Genomic DNA, 19,538 nt, shown 5'->3' with positions numbered 1-19,538 from the left:
CTGAACAGTACTAATTATGTATTTCCGTAACTTTTATCCTAATGCCCTTTTTAGCCTAACCTGCACTGCACCTGTTACTCTGATTTCTTGCAGTTTTTGCAACATTTTAAAGATTGTTTGAGGTCAATAGCCATCTTTCTGGTATCACAAGATGTGAACCCAGGTGGGACATGGTAGAAATTCAGAGTGGTCTCTCAGACAAGTTAACAATCCATTCCATGGCTAGTGCAGTCACAATCACCAGTGTAATGTCACTGAGAGACTCATCTCGTGTAAGGTAAAAACAGGGTGGCCATTCAGACCATCCTGTCACTTAGGTGGTTAATAGCTAGTTGATCTGTGGATCTTATTCAGCTGTTTCTTGAAAGAAGGTAGGGTAACAGGTTTAGCAAGGTTCATAATCCAAGAACTTAATTTAACCTGAAGTTATTTGTACAGCACAGCAAACCCCAAAATACCCTGTTAACAGTACATCTCATTCAACTTTCACCTCTTTGGACTTCTGCCAAATAAAGAGCAGCTGAAGAGTTGTTTTCCAGAAACATAAGCCTTCTGACCACATGCCTTGAGAAATAAGGGACTCTGGACTGTTAGATCTCTACAATAAAGGATACATGGTCACTTCATCCATTACGAGTCATTTTTAGAAACCTCCCACATAAGTATTCTTTAAATTACAAAATGGCCAGTTTCATCAGGGATCTTAGATGAGAGGAAGAAAAAAGTTTAACAAAAATATAAAAGGATGTGATGCCAATTCTATTATTTGGGCTTTCACTTTATACATATTACACTAAAATCATTATCTTTTTTTTGCTTCTGCTTATTTTTTAAGAACTTACCTTTTTTTTCTGGTGCTTCTAGCCTGCAATACCCTCCTCCATGCTGGTGTGCGTGTTAGGATCATTTTAGATTGGGCAATCCCAAAATAAGTGATGGGAAGACACCCAGATAATGCTGTAGATGAACTAAATACATTTTTCATGTGGGAGGTCTACAGGCAGGGATCATCAATGCAACGCAGAAGTAAAACTCTTATAATATAGCACAAATGATAGGGGTAGGGTACTTTGAGAGGGCATTCCTTTTATCGGCAGTTGTCTCCCAAAACAAAACTAATTCAATTAAGTACACCTGTACCTAATCATTCTGTAGTAGTGATTATAAATACCGGGCAAAACCCTCAGAACTTTAAAATCTATTGTGGTGTTTCTTTTCCTCTTGAACTTTTGTTATTGTTGTTAAGGAAATGGTAAGAAATGTATACTGATGGGGAGGTGGGGGTGGGGAATAAACGCAACATTTTCTGGAATGAGAATACTATAGTTGTATTTTGTACTTTCACAAAAAGTTGTCAATTAGTTTTAAGCCCTCTGACCAGCAATACAGCTTGTGCAGTGAGGCATTGCAACTTGCCAATCACACGAAAGCTCGTTAGGTGCAGTTTTACCCAACGAGGTCCAGGTGGAACAATGCCTGATCAGGTCACCTTTAAAAAGGCCTTAATTCAAAGCTTAGGTCACTGCAAGAAAAAGGCCACATTTAGTCAGTTTTCTGTTCATTCCATAATGCTTCAAATGTCACCAGACACAAGGGAGAGGGCCATTGGCATGCTGCAGGCTGGTATGTAATGTACCAGCATTGCCAGACACTATGGAGTAAGCCGCTCCACTGTGTCCTGACTACAGAGTTTTCAGCAGACCGGCAGGACAGATGAATGTCCAAGATCCGGTCGCCCTCGAGTGACCACACCAGAGCAGGACCGACACATCAGAGTGGTCCATCGTTTCAGAACTGCCACCTGTACTGCAGACAATACCAAACTTACCTTGGAAGACATTACTTGGCATGTGCACTGTTTTCCGCTGAGTATTTAAAGGAGTCTCTTGGAGAAAAGATCTTCAGTCTATATTTAGACTGATAGGAAAGGAATTTGAGTGGCTGTCAGGGGTGCCAGACAAAGACTGAGAAAGAAAGGCCAGCAATAGAGTATTGGTTACATGCAAAAAGCAGTGAAAACTTCCTACCACCACAAGGTCCTGCTGATCTCCAGAGTCCTCTGAGCCAGGTGGTCCAGAAGCTCACTCCACCAACACCAGCCTGCCTCAGGACAGTGCCGCACTTAAACATCCCAAATCAGAATCGGCCAAATCTCATGGACTTGGACGCACGCTTGCAAACAACAAACTGATATGCTACAGAACCCTGAACAGACAATAGACACTACAGTAGCCGAATATCTGAGGGGAAAAAAAACAGCAAAGAGAAACGGACCCTGGTGAAGTACAGGCCCAGTGACCACAATCGCAGCCAAAGAAACTGGGTGACAGACAGACCTGGGAGAAATGGAGATGGAGATGCACTTGAAACTAAGAAGCTGCTTTACATTTTCGCTTTCAAAGGAATTGCATTGAGAGACTGTAGAAAGCTGTTAAGGGCCATCAGGTCATCCTGTGGGTGCGGTTTCAGGTGCCCAGTGTGTAGTGACCTCCTGCAAATCATGGAAACAAGCTCCTTCCAACTCCTAAGAAAAAATAAAACCCAATTGTTCAGTACTTACACAAATCACAATTTAAGTTCATTTAAACAGTGGTAACTTATCCAAGAGTTGGTTCAACTGTATGGAGCAAAATTTTAAAAGCAAAGTTTTTATAACTTAGAATTGATATCCTTGATTCTTAAACATGTTGCATGGGAAGCTTCTAACTGTCTGAATTCACTGAAGTAACAGGTGTCTTTTGAGGCTCTTTAACACGGTCGTCATTATTCAATATATTTTAACACTTCTCCTTTACCCTGATAGCCATTTATTACACTGTATTAGTTAGAATCGGATTTATTCCAAACATTCTTTGAAATATTGCAGAGAAGTCGGTGGCCATCTCTCTGGGCCCATAAGAAGTGGCAATGTGCAGGTCATATGGAGAGCACAGAAGTTTAGAGTGTTGCTTTATTTTTACCACCTTAAGACCATCAATTTGGTAGGGGCCCTAAAACTTTAAAGATCTTTGGATAAGGTTTGAGACAACATCTAAAAAATAAACAGTTTTTTTTCTGTCCGACAAAGTTGCTGCTCCATTTTGCAGCGGAGGTGGCACAAAAAGAAAATTGTTTTTCTCTACAAAAGCATCTTTTGTTTTTTTTCCCTCTATTAATTGCATTAAACATGGTAAAACTGAAAACTACACAGCACATTACTCTTAACAATCACCGGTCCATGCATCTGAAAAGAGAACTACAACATCAAGTTCTCTTGAGTTCTTGACAAGTTGAGTCCTTAAAAACCTGTTCTTTTCTCTTGTTAGGGCCACTCCTCTTTCACTTTGTTTTCCAGGTAGGCAAAAACAACCATGCAACTAGATCTTTATTCCAATTTATTTATTCACAAAGTTATCACATGGTGAAAATAGTTTTGATATAAAAATTTAATAAATTCACGAAACTTCAAAATTTGATATAGATTACAATGATTTATTAGAAACGTGTTTACAATGAATTTGAAGCTGCTTTGCATTTTCAGATTTTAGCTTTCAAAGGGATCACACTAAGAGACTGTAGAAAGCTGTCGAGAGCCATCAGGTAATCCTGTGGGTGCTGTTTCAGGTGCCCAGCGTGTACTGACTCTTTCCAGCGCATCGTCCTGACAGGAATGCCAAGTTTCTCCCAATGCCGAGTGACTCTCTCTACTTCTTCACAGTCACTGAGCGGATCATTGTCACAGTAGAAAAATAAAGCTGGAGCTCTTACTGGATTGTTCCAGAAGACGTCTATGGCACGATTGTAGTAATCAACTGTATACTTCTTAAAGAGACTAAAATAAAGAAGACTGACTTTCTGCACCAGCCCTTCAAATCGTGGAAACATGCTCCTTCCAACTCCTAAAAAAAAAAAATTCAGTACTAACACAAATGCCCTTTTAAATTCACTTAAATAGGGCTAACTTACCCTAGCTTTGGTTTAACTGTAATGAGGTAAAATAGCAAAGTTTTAATATCTTTACCTTGTTATATTTACTATGACAAGCTTCCAACGTTTGAATCTATTAAAACGTTTTTGCGACATTTCAAAGATTGTTTATCGTTTGAAGTCAGTGGCCAACTTCTGGGGCCACAAGATATTAAAATCGGAGGAGGAAAGGTGCAGGTCATAGGGAGAGCATAGCAGAGGTTCAGAATCACTGTAGTTTCAGAGACCAATCCATTTCATGGCATGTGGAGACAATCACCAGTGCAACAGTACAACATTCTAGTGAATCATCTAAGACCATAAGAACAACTCAGAGGAAGCCATTCAGTGTGTCCTGTCCCTTTAGTTTTTAATAGCTAACCGATATGTGGATCTTGCTCAGTTGCCCAGCTTCAGCTTGTACTCGTGTGGCTTGGAAGCTTGCTGTCCTGCCTAAAGTAATTTTATATTTTTGCAGCATGACCAACCCAAAACCACAGTATATGCCTCTTTTGGACCTATACCAAACAGTTGAAAGCTGAAGATTTTTCTTCAAGAAATTTACAGCTTATGATCACACACGCTGTTTAAATGAGGAATCTCTGGACTGTCACCTCTCTAGAATATGATACTTGGTCACTTAATTCACAAAATGAGTCACTCTTAGAACCCCCTCCCACTCATTATTAGAAGCATAATAATTGATTCTGTTAGAATATTTATTACACAAAATGAAACTACAACCGCAACCGATCCTCCGACACCTATGTGCAGAGGTGCCCTTCACGGTGTGATTTTCTTTGCAGCATGCTTACCTGATGCCATGTGCTCCACAGAACCCACCACTAGGCTGTCGAAGATCTGACCTCTGATCCTATTCGTCAAGCTCTGGTGCTGCTGCGCATTCCTGGTGACGTGGACCATTATCTGAGCAAAAGTATAGCCTCCGATGGAAAAGCCGTGAACCAGCAGTGGGCGGGAGTTAAACGTGTCCGTCTGTAGCAGCTCCAGTACCTTTGCACCGTGGTCCAGCCCCCGTCGTGGCCAGAGAAACTGGGTGACATCACTTTCCACAACCAGGACGTCCAAGCCTGTCCTGAAGTAGATCTCGCAGTACTTGGCCACCGCCTGAGGGCGGGACCCCAGCCAGGGAAGCAGCAACATAACAGGCTTGTGGCCAGCCTGTGAGAGCGAAGAGGCCACCTTGGACTCGTTCTTATAAAACGTGATGAGTTTGCTTATCCTCTGGGCAGTGATTCCCGTAGAAATAGGGATTCTGGACAGCATTTTTTCAGCCGAAAACCTGGAAACCAAAAATTGTTGTAGGCTGGTGAAATGCAATTGATAAAATGCAAAAACGTGACGCTCAAGAGTTTCAATTATGAAACGTTCTGAGCCCTTTTGGGTGTAGTTTTCCTCCTCCACTTACAGCTCTAGCCTAGAAAACCCGGGTCCAAAATTGCTTAAGACCTAACCTATGTACATATTAAATGATATTTCCCTTGCTCTACCGCTCATTACAATCCTAGTACATAATAATACAGTGATAGTAAAAGGTACAAAAGTTCATTCTTAGAATTGCCAAGAACTGGAAATCGCTTATTCAAAACTTGTGGGCATCATTATGTATGCTGTAACTAAGGAAATGGTTTTAAAACTATACCCGACTTGTGTACAGTACGCCTTACATAATGGAGGAAAAGTAAAAACCCACAGTTGGTTACTTTTAAAGACTCTTTATCAATGTAAGCTACCACTTAATGATGTCACGGTGCCTCTTTTACTACTTATCAACTGATTCCAGAGCAAGCTTAACTCTCATTTAAGAAACTCCATTTGCAAACTATAAACTTCACTGTACAACTTGTTGAACCAGACGTACGACATTTATCAAGATAAACAGAAATGCATGTCTCGCAGGTTGTAGTTGGTGTACAATGTTTAAAAATATAATAACGCATTTATACTCGGAGAGCAATGAATACGTTTTGCAAAACTGCGATCCAGTGAAAAACAATCGCCAAAGCGGTTCGGTTTTTACAAAACCCTTCGCCCCCCGTTTACAGAAGTCGAAGATGAAAAGTGCCTGACGTTCGCATCACAGAGGTCATTCAAGTCGGCATGCTTCCTACGTACAATGCTTGCAATTACGAAGTAAATGTTCGTTTTTTTTTCGTTAGACAATTTATCGTGCAATCGATTTTAGTGATCTTCCCCTCCTTTTCTCTTACGAAACACGATGCAGATTCCCCAGGTTACCGACTGATCATTTATGGACGGAAAACACTTAATAAACAATTCATCGAGTAATTTTCAAACGTAAAACGCAGCTAACAGGAAAGTATTTTATACGCAAAGAGTGGTGGAAAAAAACCGTATTTTATCAACTATAACATAACCTACCACTGCCTCCGCCAGTTGCTATTTGCCAGTTGTAGTGGAGCACTGTAACTCCTCCCCTGCCCTGCCCTGTATTAAAATAGCAAGTTCAAGGAAGCTTAATTGTTCGAATTGCAGCTAATCATCCAAGCCAATTGATTTGTAATCTAAAAAAAGACTTGCATGATAAACAGCAGAAAACAACACGCTGTTTGTGCAATGGCGCGTTCATCTGTTTTGAGCACTTGTTAGAATGATGCAACGTACAGTATCTCTGGACAACTATATAATTTGCTACAGAGGACAATAAATTGTAGATAGTCCCTCGCTGTTAACTATTCGCTTGTTCTGATGCAAACCCCACCAGTCCCGGGCTTGGTGTGGTTTTGTAACTTCACGTGACAGTGATGTGCGAGTTGGAGTTTAGCTTATGATCAATTCAAGTGACTTTATCAGCATGAACTATGCATTACCATAGCACCAAAGCAATACAGACAACCATTAACTAACTACAACTGCGATAAGAAATTATGTATAGTGTAGCTTAAAATTGTATAGGACAATAATCCGCCGAACATTAAGTAAAACTGTAGAGGCGACATAACATCACTGCAGCAGCATTTAAGGTGGAACGCAAAACGCAAAAAAAATGAGAAGCCAACTTCAGCCTCATAAGAAACAAGACGTATGCTAAACTGTCAACATTACAACGTTAATCGACAAATATATGCAGGATAAAACATAACACATGTTTCCGTGTTGAATATTCTTAAATGAAATCAAAAGACACTGGACAGAATTTAAAGAACAGTTACCATCACAATTAAATATTTACAAGGTTGGTAAGCAACTCGACGAACAGACCAATTCGATCAAATGTGACGAACTTTCCCCTTCGCCTTTGACCTGTGGGGTCAGTGCTACGAGCTGGCCTCTCGGGATGTTACAGTTCGCAACATACAGTATAGTGGTCCACAACTCCTATCACAAACCTGAGCTCTTCGTATTCCAGGGATTTACAATCGTGGAAGCTGTGACTTTTTAAGATGGACGCAGTTTTAATACTTTTCTTTTTTAATGCTTATTAGTGGATACTAACGCAGTTTCGCTCTGTGTACATTTGCATCTTTGTAATTTACAGAATTTCTACAGTTTTCAATGCTTCACTTCCCCTTTTGTTAAGCCCCTTACATAGCTGTGAAACAGAAACACGAAAGAAACCGATTCCATTGTACGTAAAAACCTAATGCTTTCGTTTAACCAATGCATATGATCCCCCTCTCGCTTTATGTACAAGTCATGTGATCGAAGAGACTTAAGCTAAAAATTATGGAAAGGATTCTGATCATGTAGAAATTTAACTCTTTTACAAAGCCCTAATAAAATTGTCAAAGTTTATTTGAACTGCTTACCCAAGTTGTGCAAAAGCAAAGGAGTGGCTCAAATCTTCTCTGAATCTTTGTTGTAACAGCAGGAGAGTAAGTGGTAGCAAGATGGCAGCAGTGCAACCTCTAGATTCAGCAGGGGTCTTAACTCTGTTAAAACAAACTTCTTTATACCATTTTCTTGATTCAGGCAGTGACAGTTTTGATGTGTGTGCTTGACTCAATAGAAACCACTTAATCAGTGAGTGTGAGCTGTCTATTTAGTGTCTGCATGGTTTGATAATTCACCTTTTGAGTTCACTGATCAAACCTGCCACAATTGGGATCTGGGGACATTTTTGGAATTAGCCACATTTTGATCTTGACATCCTCACGGAATGTGGGGTGAGTTGTATTCTTGAGACCTAATCAGTTTGGTCTGTCTCCATTATAAATCAAACAGGACAGATCATGCATAAAGTATCATATATACAGTCTATATATATACACTGTATATATGAGATATACAGTCAAAGTATCATACCTTATACAGTCTAGAGATAGCTGACAGGCCTATACGTTGCCTTCCTTCTAAAAGAAAGTCTTGCAGTACTTGTCAAATTGGAATCCTGCCCTGTCAGAATTTGAATAAAGTAGCTGGTGTTTTCTGGATGCTATCCATCTTGAGTCTAGTTTCAGGTGCTAATGCCAGGCCTTCAGGAAATGCATGTTCAGTGTTGGATCCCAGTGCAAATTATATAACACTGGGAGCAATCATTAGATTACAGGTTAAGAAAAACAGACTAAATAAATAAGCCTTCAGCCTCAACTTAAGAACAGGGGCATCTCTTGTATTTTGTTTTTTGGAAAGTCATTGCACAATTTATGGGCCCTGTAGCTAAATGATCTGCCACCAAGAGATGTGAACTAATCGATGTACAGATCTGGTGGTTTAAATTTACTTAGAAAGAGGACAGTTAATTCAGAGTACCTTATGGCAACTTGGAATCAGTCAGAACAAACAGCGATGTACACACATTAAAAAAATACAATTTTATTTACGATGGTAAAATCTGCAAATAAACCAATATAAGGGAATAAAACTATGTGCCCTAATATGCAGAAAAGCTGGCAAATCACTCTGGGACCGCAATAAATGCGTGTAACGCTTACGGCCGACAGGCACAGTGTAAGAGCCGGCGTACCAGAGCAGGTGACGTCACCGCCCTTCCCTGTGATAGCAGGACCACAGCTACTGGGCTGGGGCGAGATCTCTCTTTGGCTCACCAGGCTGGGTCGCTGCAGAGAGACGCGGGAGTCCCGGGTTCGAGCCCCCGATGGTGGGGGGGCCGGCCTAATGCGGCAAGGGCGCCCGCCTGAGCCCCCGTTGTGTTAGATGCGATTAGTCAATCTCAAACATTCAGAAATGCTTGAAGGACAAGTAAATGTCAACTTTCTTGACTCATCTTTATTAAACTTCCAAATTTGGAAACAAAAGTTGACCCCAGTGTGTTGTACCCTGATAGCCTCTCTCTTTCCCCCTCTGTTGTGGTTGCTGCGCCGGACACACGTCCGATTAATAATGTGCTGTGTTCACCGTTAAGAAGAGCCCGATTTTCTGTCGATGCTCGCCTGTCCATCGTGTTACACCAGGTCTGTTCAGAAAGCCCCATCTCTGCTCCGTCATTAGAGCTAAACTCGCGAACCTAGCGATCGCAACCCCTTCCTTCAATCTAGACTATAACTCTATTTTATCTTTAAACGTACGATACTTCGATCCAGAAAAAAAAATCCGTTTTTATGTTTCCTTTTCTGCGCCGTGTCGCCAGCTTCTTTTTATTTCGGCTGAGAGCCATGCGCTCCTTTGAATTTTATCTTTTCTTTCCTTTGCACACCTTTTTACTTCGCTGCGTCCCCTAACATCGGCCTGCATTTGACCCGTTAATAACTCTCCCTGATCATTGCGATAACATCTGAAACCGCCCCGAGTCGTGCGCCTGGGCTTCGACCATATCTCCTGCTGCAGAACCGTTTCCAGCCTTCTGCAGCATTAACAAAAATCAAAATATTGAACAAAACATTAAGATTGAATAAAAACATAACATGGGTTTAACATTCTATCTCAAAAAGAAAAGAATGGATGACTCAAAACACATAAATGCTGGTTTAGCCTTTAAAGCTAATTCAGTTGATTTAATACAGGCTGTGAGGGCTGATCCTTATGTCTATATTATGAATTTTAAGGTGAAGTTGAAATACAAGCTCTCTCTCTCATGACATTCTCCCAGATGATTGGAGTAAAGGGGTTTAAATCCTTTCTCCCTTATGAGGAAGAACTTATAGTATCCCACACGGTGGGGCTATTGGTCCGTAGCAACAACTTCAAAACTTGTCTCGAGGACAAACGTAACAGCGCAAATATGGGGAGGAGAGTGCATAAAACAGAGAAAAGACTAGCATTTAAATGGACACAAAACTGCTTGTCCTTAGGTGTACCCCTACGTCACGGCTCAATATGGCTCAAGCAGTGGCTCAACCGCACTTCAGAGTAACCTGAAGCACATTTGAATGAATAAACTGTGGTGGCAAGCATCTAATCCTCACAGCTTTCTCCGAGGCTCCTTGGGGTAGCTCCTCATCTGCGATGGGTGCAACCGAGGAGCTGACCTATATCATAGAGATCGACTATATCGGCCTTACTAAAAGCTGCATCTGAGTGCATACACAATGCAAACTAATGAAGGCGGCTCCCAAAGAATTTTACTCCTGACCATACAAATTCACAAAACAGTAAGACCAGCTTGACATGAGACATTACTGTTTTTTTTTTCCCAAAAAAACATTCTGATATATTACAGGGGCTGTGGGGATGAGCTCCTGCTCTCACAACATAACATCTGTGGATTTGCTCCTTGATTCGCACAAGTCCCCAATACTACCTGGATAGTTTTACAGATAGTATTGATCATCAAGCTCGTCACCAAGTCTAATTGGTCTACATGCATGTTAACGTTGATCTGCTGTTTTCCTAGTTGTCACAATGAGGTCAATATCTTTGTCTGTTGCTTCTATTTGTGCAATGCCTCTGTTAGGAGGTTAGGAATTCTGCTATTCCACACCAAGATCAAGAGAATCACCAGGTCAGAAATATTGCAATATGTTTCTATACATTTACAATTGCTAGTGAAGTATCATATTTTGGCACACTACAATGAACCCTGCAATCACAAATTGGGAAGCAGGGGAGACTGCTTAGACTTCAGATCTGCTAACATGTTGGGCAATTCAGCACTGTTTATGTACAGTACATCTCATCAAATAATACGCATCTCTAAATACCAATAACTTTCCAAGTGAAACTCAAGGAGACTGACTTAGTTTGTTTGGCATTTGGTTAATTAAATTCATTGCATACTCCACAGAGAACCTCAAGACTGGCAAAGCAGGTCAGTTAAATACATTGTCTCTTCACTGCTGGAAACTGTGACAAGCCTGTAGAGGTCATCAGTACCAAGGGAAAAAAACAAATGGAAATACAGATGTGTTAAGTAGTTCTTTGAAGTTTAAAAGAAGAATAAGACCATCATATGACTCTAAAAAGATTCCTTCAATATTTTTCCCTTGCAGTTGGTTTTCAATGTCTTTATTTAATTTATGGTATAACACTGCTGAATTGATAAAGAATTATGAAAAAATTGTGCATTGCGGTAAAAAAATGTGTATTTTGCGTATGCCTTATGTGAGCTGGGTATCTTTGTAAAACTGGGCAGTTGAAGACCCAAAGGGGATTTTTTTAAAGTGGCATTTGTTTCTTAATTTTAAAAACTATTCATTTCTTTTGTGAGCTCATAAGAAGAGAGTAGAGGTGCCAGATTAGTTCACTTTTCCCTTCCTCACTTCTCCACATCAGTATTATCATGATCAATGCAGTGTTTTCTCTAGGAGCTCAGCTAGTGTTTAGATTAACTAAAACCTCAGAGGCCTTGCTCAGCAGGATCACTTTCAAAAGCAGCCAGGCAGATAAATTTGTGTGTGGAAAACCATCGGAGGCTGAGAGATTTACCAGGCCTCTATGCTGATGTCATATGTTTAACTGCCCCATCTCATCTATTGTTCCTGTGTGTCCCCATTGTGTGGATCCATTTTGTTTAGCTACGCACAGATTAGATTTAATGTGACCAGTTACACACACACACACACACACACACACACACACACACACACAGTTCGTTGATGACCTCAAGTCAAAGATTCCTGGTATGCTGTCTGGACTTTTATTGTCTGGAAAGCTTTTATTGCTGGTACATGCTAAGGTTTTATTAACATTCATACATGGTCTTTTTTAAAAGTATTTTTATTGCATTTTACATCAGAAAAAAATACATGATGCATCTTAAACTGTTAAAAAATGTAAATTGCTGAGAGTAATTAATGGGAGGAGAAAATACAACATTTCCAGTTCCCTTCCCATTTCCCACTCAATTCGTCCCTTACAAAAATGATAAAGCTAAAGGAAAGAGACAGACACAAAAAGAGAGCATAGCAAAATACTCAATATACTAAACAGTCTCTAGGAAGCAAAAAAGGTGGGAAGCAAGTCCTGTCAAGATTAATCTGAATATTCAACTGGTAACCGATGGAGGTCTAGGCAGTAGAAAGGATGCTCACAGACTCAAAATAGTTCAGACATGGTAGTCAGGCTTTACAAAAGTAATGGTGGACCTGTTAAGTATATACAGTGATGTGAAAAAAAAATTGTTAGCTGTCATATGAGGTTAGATTTATCTACTGTTAAGACTGTGTGAAGGTCCGATATGCTTTAATATGGAAAACTATAGAATATTAAGAGGGTGCTCTTTCTTTTTTGCATCACTGTATGTGATTTTCTCCATCTGAAGAAACTGCATTATATCTCTGATTCTTTGAACAAATGTGGGTGGGGCAGCCTGCTTCCAATTAAAAAGCATAAGGCACCTTACAAGGAGAGTTGCAAAGGCTGTCAGATTATTAGGAGACACACCAAGAAAGCAATAAAATGAGCAATAGCCAATAAAGTATCAAAACTGGAAGACCAGATATGAACCTGCCTAGCACAAAAACCAAACATACAGTATACATGAATGGCAAGGGCCTGCCCACATCTGGTACATGTTGGGTTTAAATTAGGAAAAATCTGAGCAAGTTTAGATTTTGACATATGTAAGCAATGTATAAATTGTGAACTGTATGAAACTCCTCAATAATTATGTCCAAGTCTTGATTCCACAATGATGGACAATGTATTGAAAGAAGCAGTGTGTAAGCCTTAGACATTAAACCTGGTATATGTCATAAGGTGAGAGTTCAAGAAGATAATCATCAGTTCTGGGGGAGAACCTGATTTGCATATATTGAAAAAAGTAGGAGTGGGGTAGATTATTTCTAAATTGCTTGAATGATAAAAATGCTGTTTTCAAAGAGATCTCAATTTGTCACCACCCCATTTCTATGCCAATGAAGGAATATCTGGTAATTGAGGAAATGGGGATACATGATTGGTATTAACAAGGGAATGCAGGGAGAGAGACATACTGTGAAGCAAACCACTGGTTTCAGATAGGAAGACTGTTGTATTATGTTCTGAATAAACTGAGAAAAAAGGAGCACCACAAGATGGAAAGGGTTGAAGGTTTGTAAGATTTAATTTCAGTTTACAGCCAAGCCAAATCAGATGCCACTATAAAGGGTTTTTCATATTTCTTGCACAGTAATAAAACTGAAAATGAACTACCATGCCACCCTCTTTTCTATATAAAATTGCAGATGTTTGGGGGGGTTATCCTGAGTGAAAGGTGAAAGTATTTTGATGGATCTCATTAAAAAAGTATTTTAAAATATTGTAATGGGCCAAATAATACTGTGTATAAATATATAGGAAGCACAACCATTGTAACTGAATCAATTTTACCAGGTACTGATGGGGGCATGGTGAACCACCAGATGAGATCTTGTTTTGTGTATTCTAGATGGGCGGTGAAGTTGACTTTCAAGAGAGGAGACTAGAATCTTGTTCCTATGACTATTTGATAGGAAAGGTTGGAGCTTTCCGTTTTAAAGAGTAAGATGGGGAGTGGATATAGGGTGGCAGCCTTTTTAATGGGGGAAAAAAAAAATCACCCATCAATTTAATTTCTACTGTAGTGTCTCCAGGGCAAAAGTTTATGTAAATGAGACAAAGTACTCACACTACACTACTCTTTTTTAATTTCCGTGGAGTTTTTCCTTTGTTCCAAAATCCATCAAGTGCCACAAATCCGCGTCGTGTCTAAATCACAAATCGTTATCCTTTTTTCCTTCCGTTAATCAGTACAAACGCCAACCCGATTCCTCTATCTCCTCTAACATATATTCACCTACTAACTTCGGCGCTAGTTCGCTCTTTCCGGGGCATATATATTTTGTTTCCTGACGAGTCACACCTGTGTCTCATTTTTTTTTCGGACTAAGCCCTTTCCATCTGCGGGTCAGCTGGTTTCTCTTGGCGGCCATGTTGCTCAGGTCTAAGTCGAGTATATTGAGCTGATCATTCTTGAAATACCTGTCCTGGATGGCCCTTCTCGTGGTCATCTTACACTACCCATAAATGATCAAAATGCTTTAAAATCAACACGGTATGCAGAATAGAGTTAGATTAGATATATAAATAAATCCTACTGCACTCACTACACTGTGCACCTCACATGAATCACATAAAGAGATAGCGAGCAGCTCAATAGCCAAGGCAGAAAGAAGTGTCGAAAGTGGACAACCCTGCCTTGTTCCGCGGTGCAGGGTAAAGTATTGCTCCCGAGTTGAGTTCGTCAGGACAGGGGATAAAGGCAATGAGTATAATAACTTGGCCCAGTTAATAAAAACAGGGCATACGTGGTCTTTTTATTGCCCTTGAGAGACTCAATTTGCTATTACTTCCATGAAACCTTGAACATAAAAGATGGGCAAGTTAATGAAGCAAAGCAGGTGAAGTATGAATAGAATTCACAACTGGCAACCCACTGAAGCTCAACAGGCGGTAACCTAGCCAGCACCTGGATGGGAGACCTCCTGGGGAAAAACAAAGGTTGCTTCTAGAAGAGGTGTTAGTGGGGCCAGTAGGGGGTGCTCACCCTACGGTCTGTGTGGGTCCTAATGCCCCAGTATAATGACAGGGACACTAGATCTGTGGTGAGTGTACTATTACACTATGGCTGCTGTCACATCATCCGGGTGGATGCTGCACATTTGTAGTCCTGGTGGAGGGGGTTGCCATTACCTATAAAGTGCTTTGAGTGGAGTGTCCAGAAAAGTGCTATATAAGTGTAAGGAATTATTATTATTATTATTATTATTATTATTATTATTATTATTATTATTATTATTATTATTATTATTATAATACATGTAACACTCAAGGTATAAAATGTACTGCTGCTCTGATCAGAGACAGAAGATTTAGCCCTCTCTCTGAGAGTCGGCTTAATGATGTAATTAAAAATCTAATTCCATTTTAAATAACTTTCATGTTAAATATTAATACCATGGGCTATTAATCTACATGGAGCTTTGGTGAAAGACAATAGTGGAGAAGGTAGAACAACAGACTTTTTTGTTTTCTTTGAGAAACAAATGGAACTAAGCTGGACCATGAATTATATTTATCTATCAGATACATTTTTTTATATTTAAAAAATATTAAAATACCTAAATGGAATGAAGTACAACAAAAATAGAACACCAATGCTTAGACAGTGTGCTTCACCCTTCTCAGTGAAGTCTATTCATTATATCTGAACTAATTACACAGATTTCACTTGCATACTGATCTTGTTTTTAAGTCTTCCTAATGTAGTATTAATAATTCCAGTTTGTTTATAATGATGATAAATGTGGTGATTAAGGTGCTGTGTCCCAGTTATACATGTAATTTAAAAAAATCGTAAGTTCTCATTCGAATGTTTAAGCATAACCATTCTTAAGCTTTTGTCCATTCTTTCTAATTCTTTCTGTTTGCCATCATTTCTGATTATTTATTGTGACAATGTCAATATTAACCACCACTACACTATGAAGTCGCTCATTTGATATTTATGAGTTTCAGTTAAACAATGGCATGCATATTAGAAACCAAGCAACAACAAAAATCACTGGCTGTCAAAATGGTATGGTTGTTTTTATGGAAGCCTAAGTTAAATTATTATAACTTTAAAAAATAATGCAGTAATAAGTGAGTCATGGCATGCAGAAAAGAGGTCTCAGGATGGTTTCGAAAGTCTAACATAGTCATCCTCCATCTAAATCCATCTGTGCAATACAAAAGGCCTGTTCTTTGTCTAAGCAGCCCTTGTTTTGTAGCTGTAGACAATAAAACAATTCATTGTTGCTATAAAACAAAGCATTCTTATGAATCCCACAAGCTAGGCATTGTGCTGTCTTCCTAATCCTAGAACATTGTAAATAGTAACGCTGTTCTGTCACTGCATTTTCATATTTGTGAAGCCCAGTTCCTAAATGTGTTTCTTTGCTGTACAGATGTTAAGCGCATGCAGTTCAGCTGATTCATAACCTGTTCTGTGGATTCAGTTTGTGCACTGAAAGACAGTTCACAAATGAAAACGTATATTTAGTATTGTTCTATTTAGGTCAACAATTAAAGGGGAACTCACAATATCTCAGACCGGTTATTAAATCTTGCTAACAACATTAATTCATTGACATCCATTGAAAAATTTGACAAATTTCAAATTAAGTTCAAAATGCCAAATGTCGTGAAAGTACTGCAAGTCAACATGTTGTCACAAACAATTTGTCTCCCCACAGGCGAGAGCAAGAGTTTACGCAAATTGTGATGTGGCCCTTCCTGCTCACTAGTCACTGTAATGATTAATGTAATGCAATGTACAAGCGAATAAGTAGTTTGTGCACAGAAACCTGCTGTGCAGCAGAAATTTCTCTACAGAAAGTTTCCAATGTGATCGGTTAACAAGTAAATTCCTTTTACTTTTAAATTCCTGAAATCAAAAGCAATATTTCTATTGGATTAAAAGAGATGCCCTGCAGAAACTCAACAGAACAAATATTGGTTTGTTGAAAACTGGACTCACCATAGGTGGGCTTATCTGCATTGAAACTAAGTCTGCTTCACTGATGAATCAAAGTTTTGTGTTGACTGTTGACAAACCTGAAGTACAATTAAGAAAGTATAGAGTAGGAATGTTGAAATGACCTCACTTGCTTCCCTTCCCTCTTGCTTGACATTATTCCAGCAGGAACATGCTGCTTGTGTAACAACTTTCTTGCGAAATGAGAATGTGATGGCTATGCTGTGAATGGTCCTTTCCTTACCTACATTGAGGTGGGGTAAAATGGCACAATGTGGGGTGTCTAGAGCTTCAACAGTGGTCAACAGATACTCCTTTAAATTCTACAAGAATGGAACTAAATCCTGCAAAACAGCATCTGTCACCTGGTGTAGAGTGTACATCACAGATGTTCATCTTGTATTGCATCTAGGAGTGGCCACACATGCTAGAATCCTTTGACTTTCATGGTGATTTAACGTCATATCTGTTAAAAAATATGTCAGTGCATATACTGCTACCGAAAAGGTTTTTGTATTTTTCCTGAAAACTTTGAGTTTGTTGCAGTTTTATTGATTCATTGATACTCAGTACATATCCATGCAGCATCGAACCACAAATCAATTACACTAAGGTGATATCCCCAAAAAATGAAGTGTGTTATTATAATTACACTTTAAATGGACATTACACATCCCCATTTATGAAGTGGAGGTTAAATAAAATATATGTCATTAATGCAAGGAACAGTCCACAAAATATAAATGAATATACATAATCAATGTGCATACCAATTATCCTTGTCCATGATGACTTACAAGATAGAACTTTTATAGAGAGTATAAATACAAGAACAGTAAGATAGAACACATTAATACAATCACAATATGACGCACACAAACTGGAAAACATAATGTGAAATCAGAATAATATTAAGAGGTAAATTAAAAAGAAACAAGAATCTTAGTCATATTTCAGACTTGTAAGTTAAACATGCATACACACATTTACGTTATGAGGAAAGGGTTCTTTCAGCACAATTATGTGAAGACAAGCTATAAATTGGTTTGACAGAGTTTCAAATCGTACAGACTGCATATTCATTGGAACAGATGATGAACCATAATGATTCTTACTGTAGGTTAGGTAATTTTAATACTAATAATCCCTCCATGGCTACCTGAAACATCTGTTATCAACAAATAAAGAGCAGGTGGGTGGTAAAGATCAGCTCTTCTGTTGCAATTATTAACTAACTTTTTTGCATAGCTTATACTGGACAATTCATCTGCCTTAATTACGTGAGTAGAAAAGACATCTATATCAAGTCCCCGAATCTCCAAGTGTTTACTTCAAAGCTTACTTTTAAGGTACAGTATGAAGTATTAACCTGATTCTTTCCATCCATTTTCTAATTGCTTTATCCAATATAGTGTCATGGGGGAGCTGGCACATATCTACCTTTTCTGTTCATCTTTTAATGCACCTGATTTATTAAAAGATGAACAGAAGACACATTATAAATTCTACCGGTATGGTCTGCAAATGATGTTTGGCTACTATGCAAGAATTTGTTCCAGAAATCAATAAGATTTAAGGGCCCCTTTAAATTATTTGGATTCAGTTGGAATACCAAGCTAGGAAACAGTGGGCTCTTGAGGACTAGTATGAGAAATCCTGCTTTGGAGTCCACGTGATAAATCTTCAGAAATTTATTATTATTTATTTATATACCATTATTTATTGGTATTTGTTCTGATAATATTACGCCAATAATTCTAATTGTGCCAATTAACATACTATAAGGTTCATTTCAGATGAGCCTCTATTTCAGTCAGGAACCACATATTCATCTTCTAAACCAACAGGGGGACTGCAATCTGGTTATATTTCTCTTTTTTATATTTGCTATTCATTAATTACCTTGGGAGACCATATTTCCCAAAGCTTAAAGCACGTTGTCTGCTGTTTTACTTTGTTTTCTCCATGTTGCTTTTATGCTCCCTTTTACCCAATTTCCAAAACACAAGATTATCAGTTCCTTTCACAAAAACAAACTCTGTGTCCAGGATAAACTCTAAATATTAGATTACAGATTATTTCATTGAGCTACTGAAACATTTTGTTTTTGTATTTAGCCTTGTTTGCAATCATGTGATATAGCCAGAAAAAAACATTTTTTGATTAAGAATTACTAGGAAAAGTATATTAACGATTCAATAGAAAGCAAATGTTTAAGACAGAACCTGCAAGAACGTCTTTGTATTAGGCAAAAATATGTGGCCACGTATAGTATATGTGGTAAATATATGATCACAAAAGAAGATGCAAGATTTAGCAACAGGCAGTGAAATTTTTTTTTACAAAAATTTAGACTCCATCACCTAAGCAGGCACTGTCAAAAATACCCTGGGCTCTTCCAGATGAGCCAGAAGATGACAAAAATTATGCACTGATCTGAATAAAAGGCAATAGCAACTTAAAGCATTTGGAGAAGCATTTATTTTTAACAGTACACATCTGATCGTGGGAGTTTTCATTGAGAAGTTCCATTGTGTATGCCCAGATAAGTGAGAGTTCTCATAACATATTCGATCATAAGGACCACCCTTGGGATTTAAATGATCATTTTTTGTGTGTGTCCCTTAAAAAACTTGCAGACTGCTTAGTGTTCTCATTTCCGGAAGCAAAAGCCACTTTCAAGCACTGGAAGCCTATGGGGTCACAAGCGCATGGTGACCTACTATTGAAAGCACGT

At 38.8% G+C, this 19,538-nt stretch overlaps 1 protein-coding gene across 2 annotated transcripts; it reads right to left on the bottom strand.

The window, feature by feature from the left end:
* Positions 1-3,359: 3,359 nt before the first annotated feature.
* Positions 3,360-7,830, bottom strand: LOC102690134 (transmembrane protein 53-A). 2 transcript variants are annotated; one of them, XM_015352164.2, is made up of 3 exons: positions 7,737-7,830; positions 4,761-5,248; positions 3,360-3,878 (listed from the first exon to the last, which is right to left on the bottom strand). In XM_015352164.2, exons 2-3 carry the CDS (start codon positions 5,230-5,232, stop codon positions 3,517-3,519), a joined length of 834 nt encoding a protein of 277 aa, XP_015207650.1. In that variant the 5' UTR covers positions 5,233-5,248; positions 7,737-7,830; the 3' UTR covers positions 3,360-3,516. The 2 variants fall into 2 exon arrangements, with proteins under 2 accessions (XP_015207650.1, XP_006633275.1); XM_006633212.3 differs by lacking the exon at positions 7,737-7,830 and adding an exon at positions 6,349-6,776.
* Positions 7,831-19,538: the final 11,708 nt, after the last annotated feature.

The sequence above is a fragment of the Lepisosteus oculatus genome, chromosome 7 (genome assembly GCF_040954835.1).
Source record: "Lepisosteus oculatus isolate fLepOcu1 chromosome 7, fLepOcu1.hap2, whole genome shotgun sequence".
Lineage (NCBI taxonomy): Eukaryota > Metazoa > Chordata > Actinopteri > Semionotiformes > Lepisosteidae > Lepisosteus > Lepisosteus oculatus.
This window is presented reverse-complemented; position numbering and strand designations above follow the sequence as displayed.

Coding starts and splice junctions, on each gene's coding strand:
- LOC102690134 (XM_015352164.2), bottom strand. CDS start 5,232: ATGCTGTCCAGAATCCCTATTTCTACGGGAATCACTGCCCAGAGGATA. Junction 3,879..4,760: donor TGTGGAGCACATGGCATCAG/GTAAGCATGCTG, acceptor TTTTTTTTTTAG/GAGTTGGAAGGAGCATGTTT.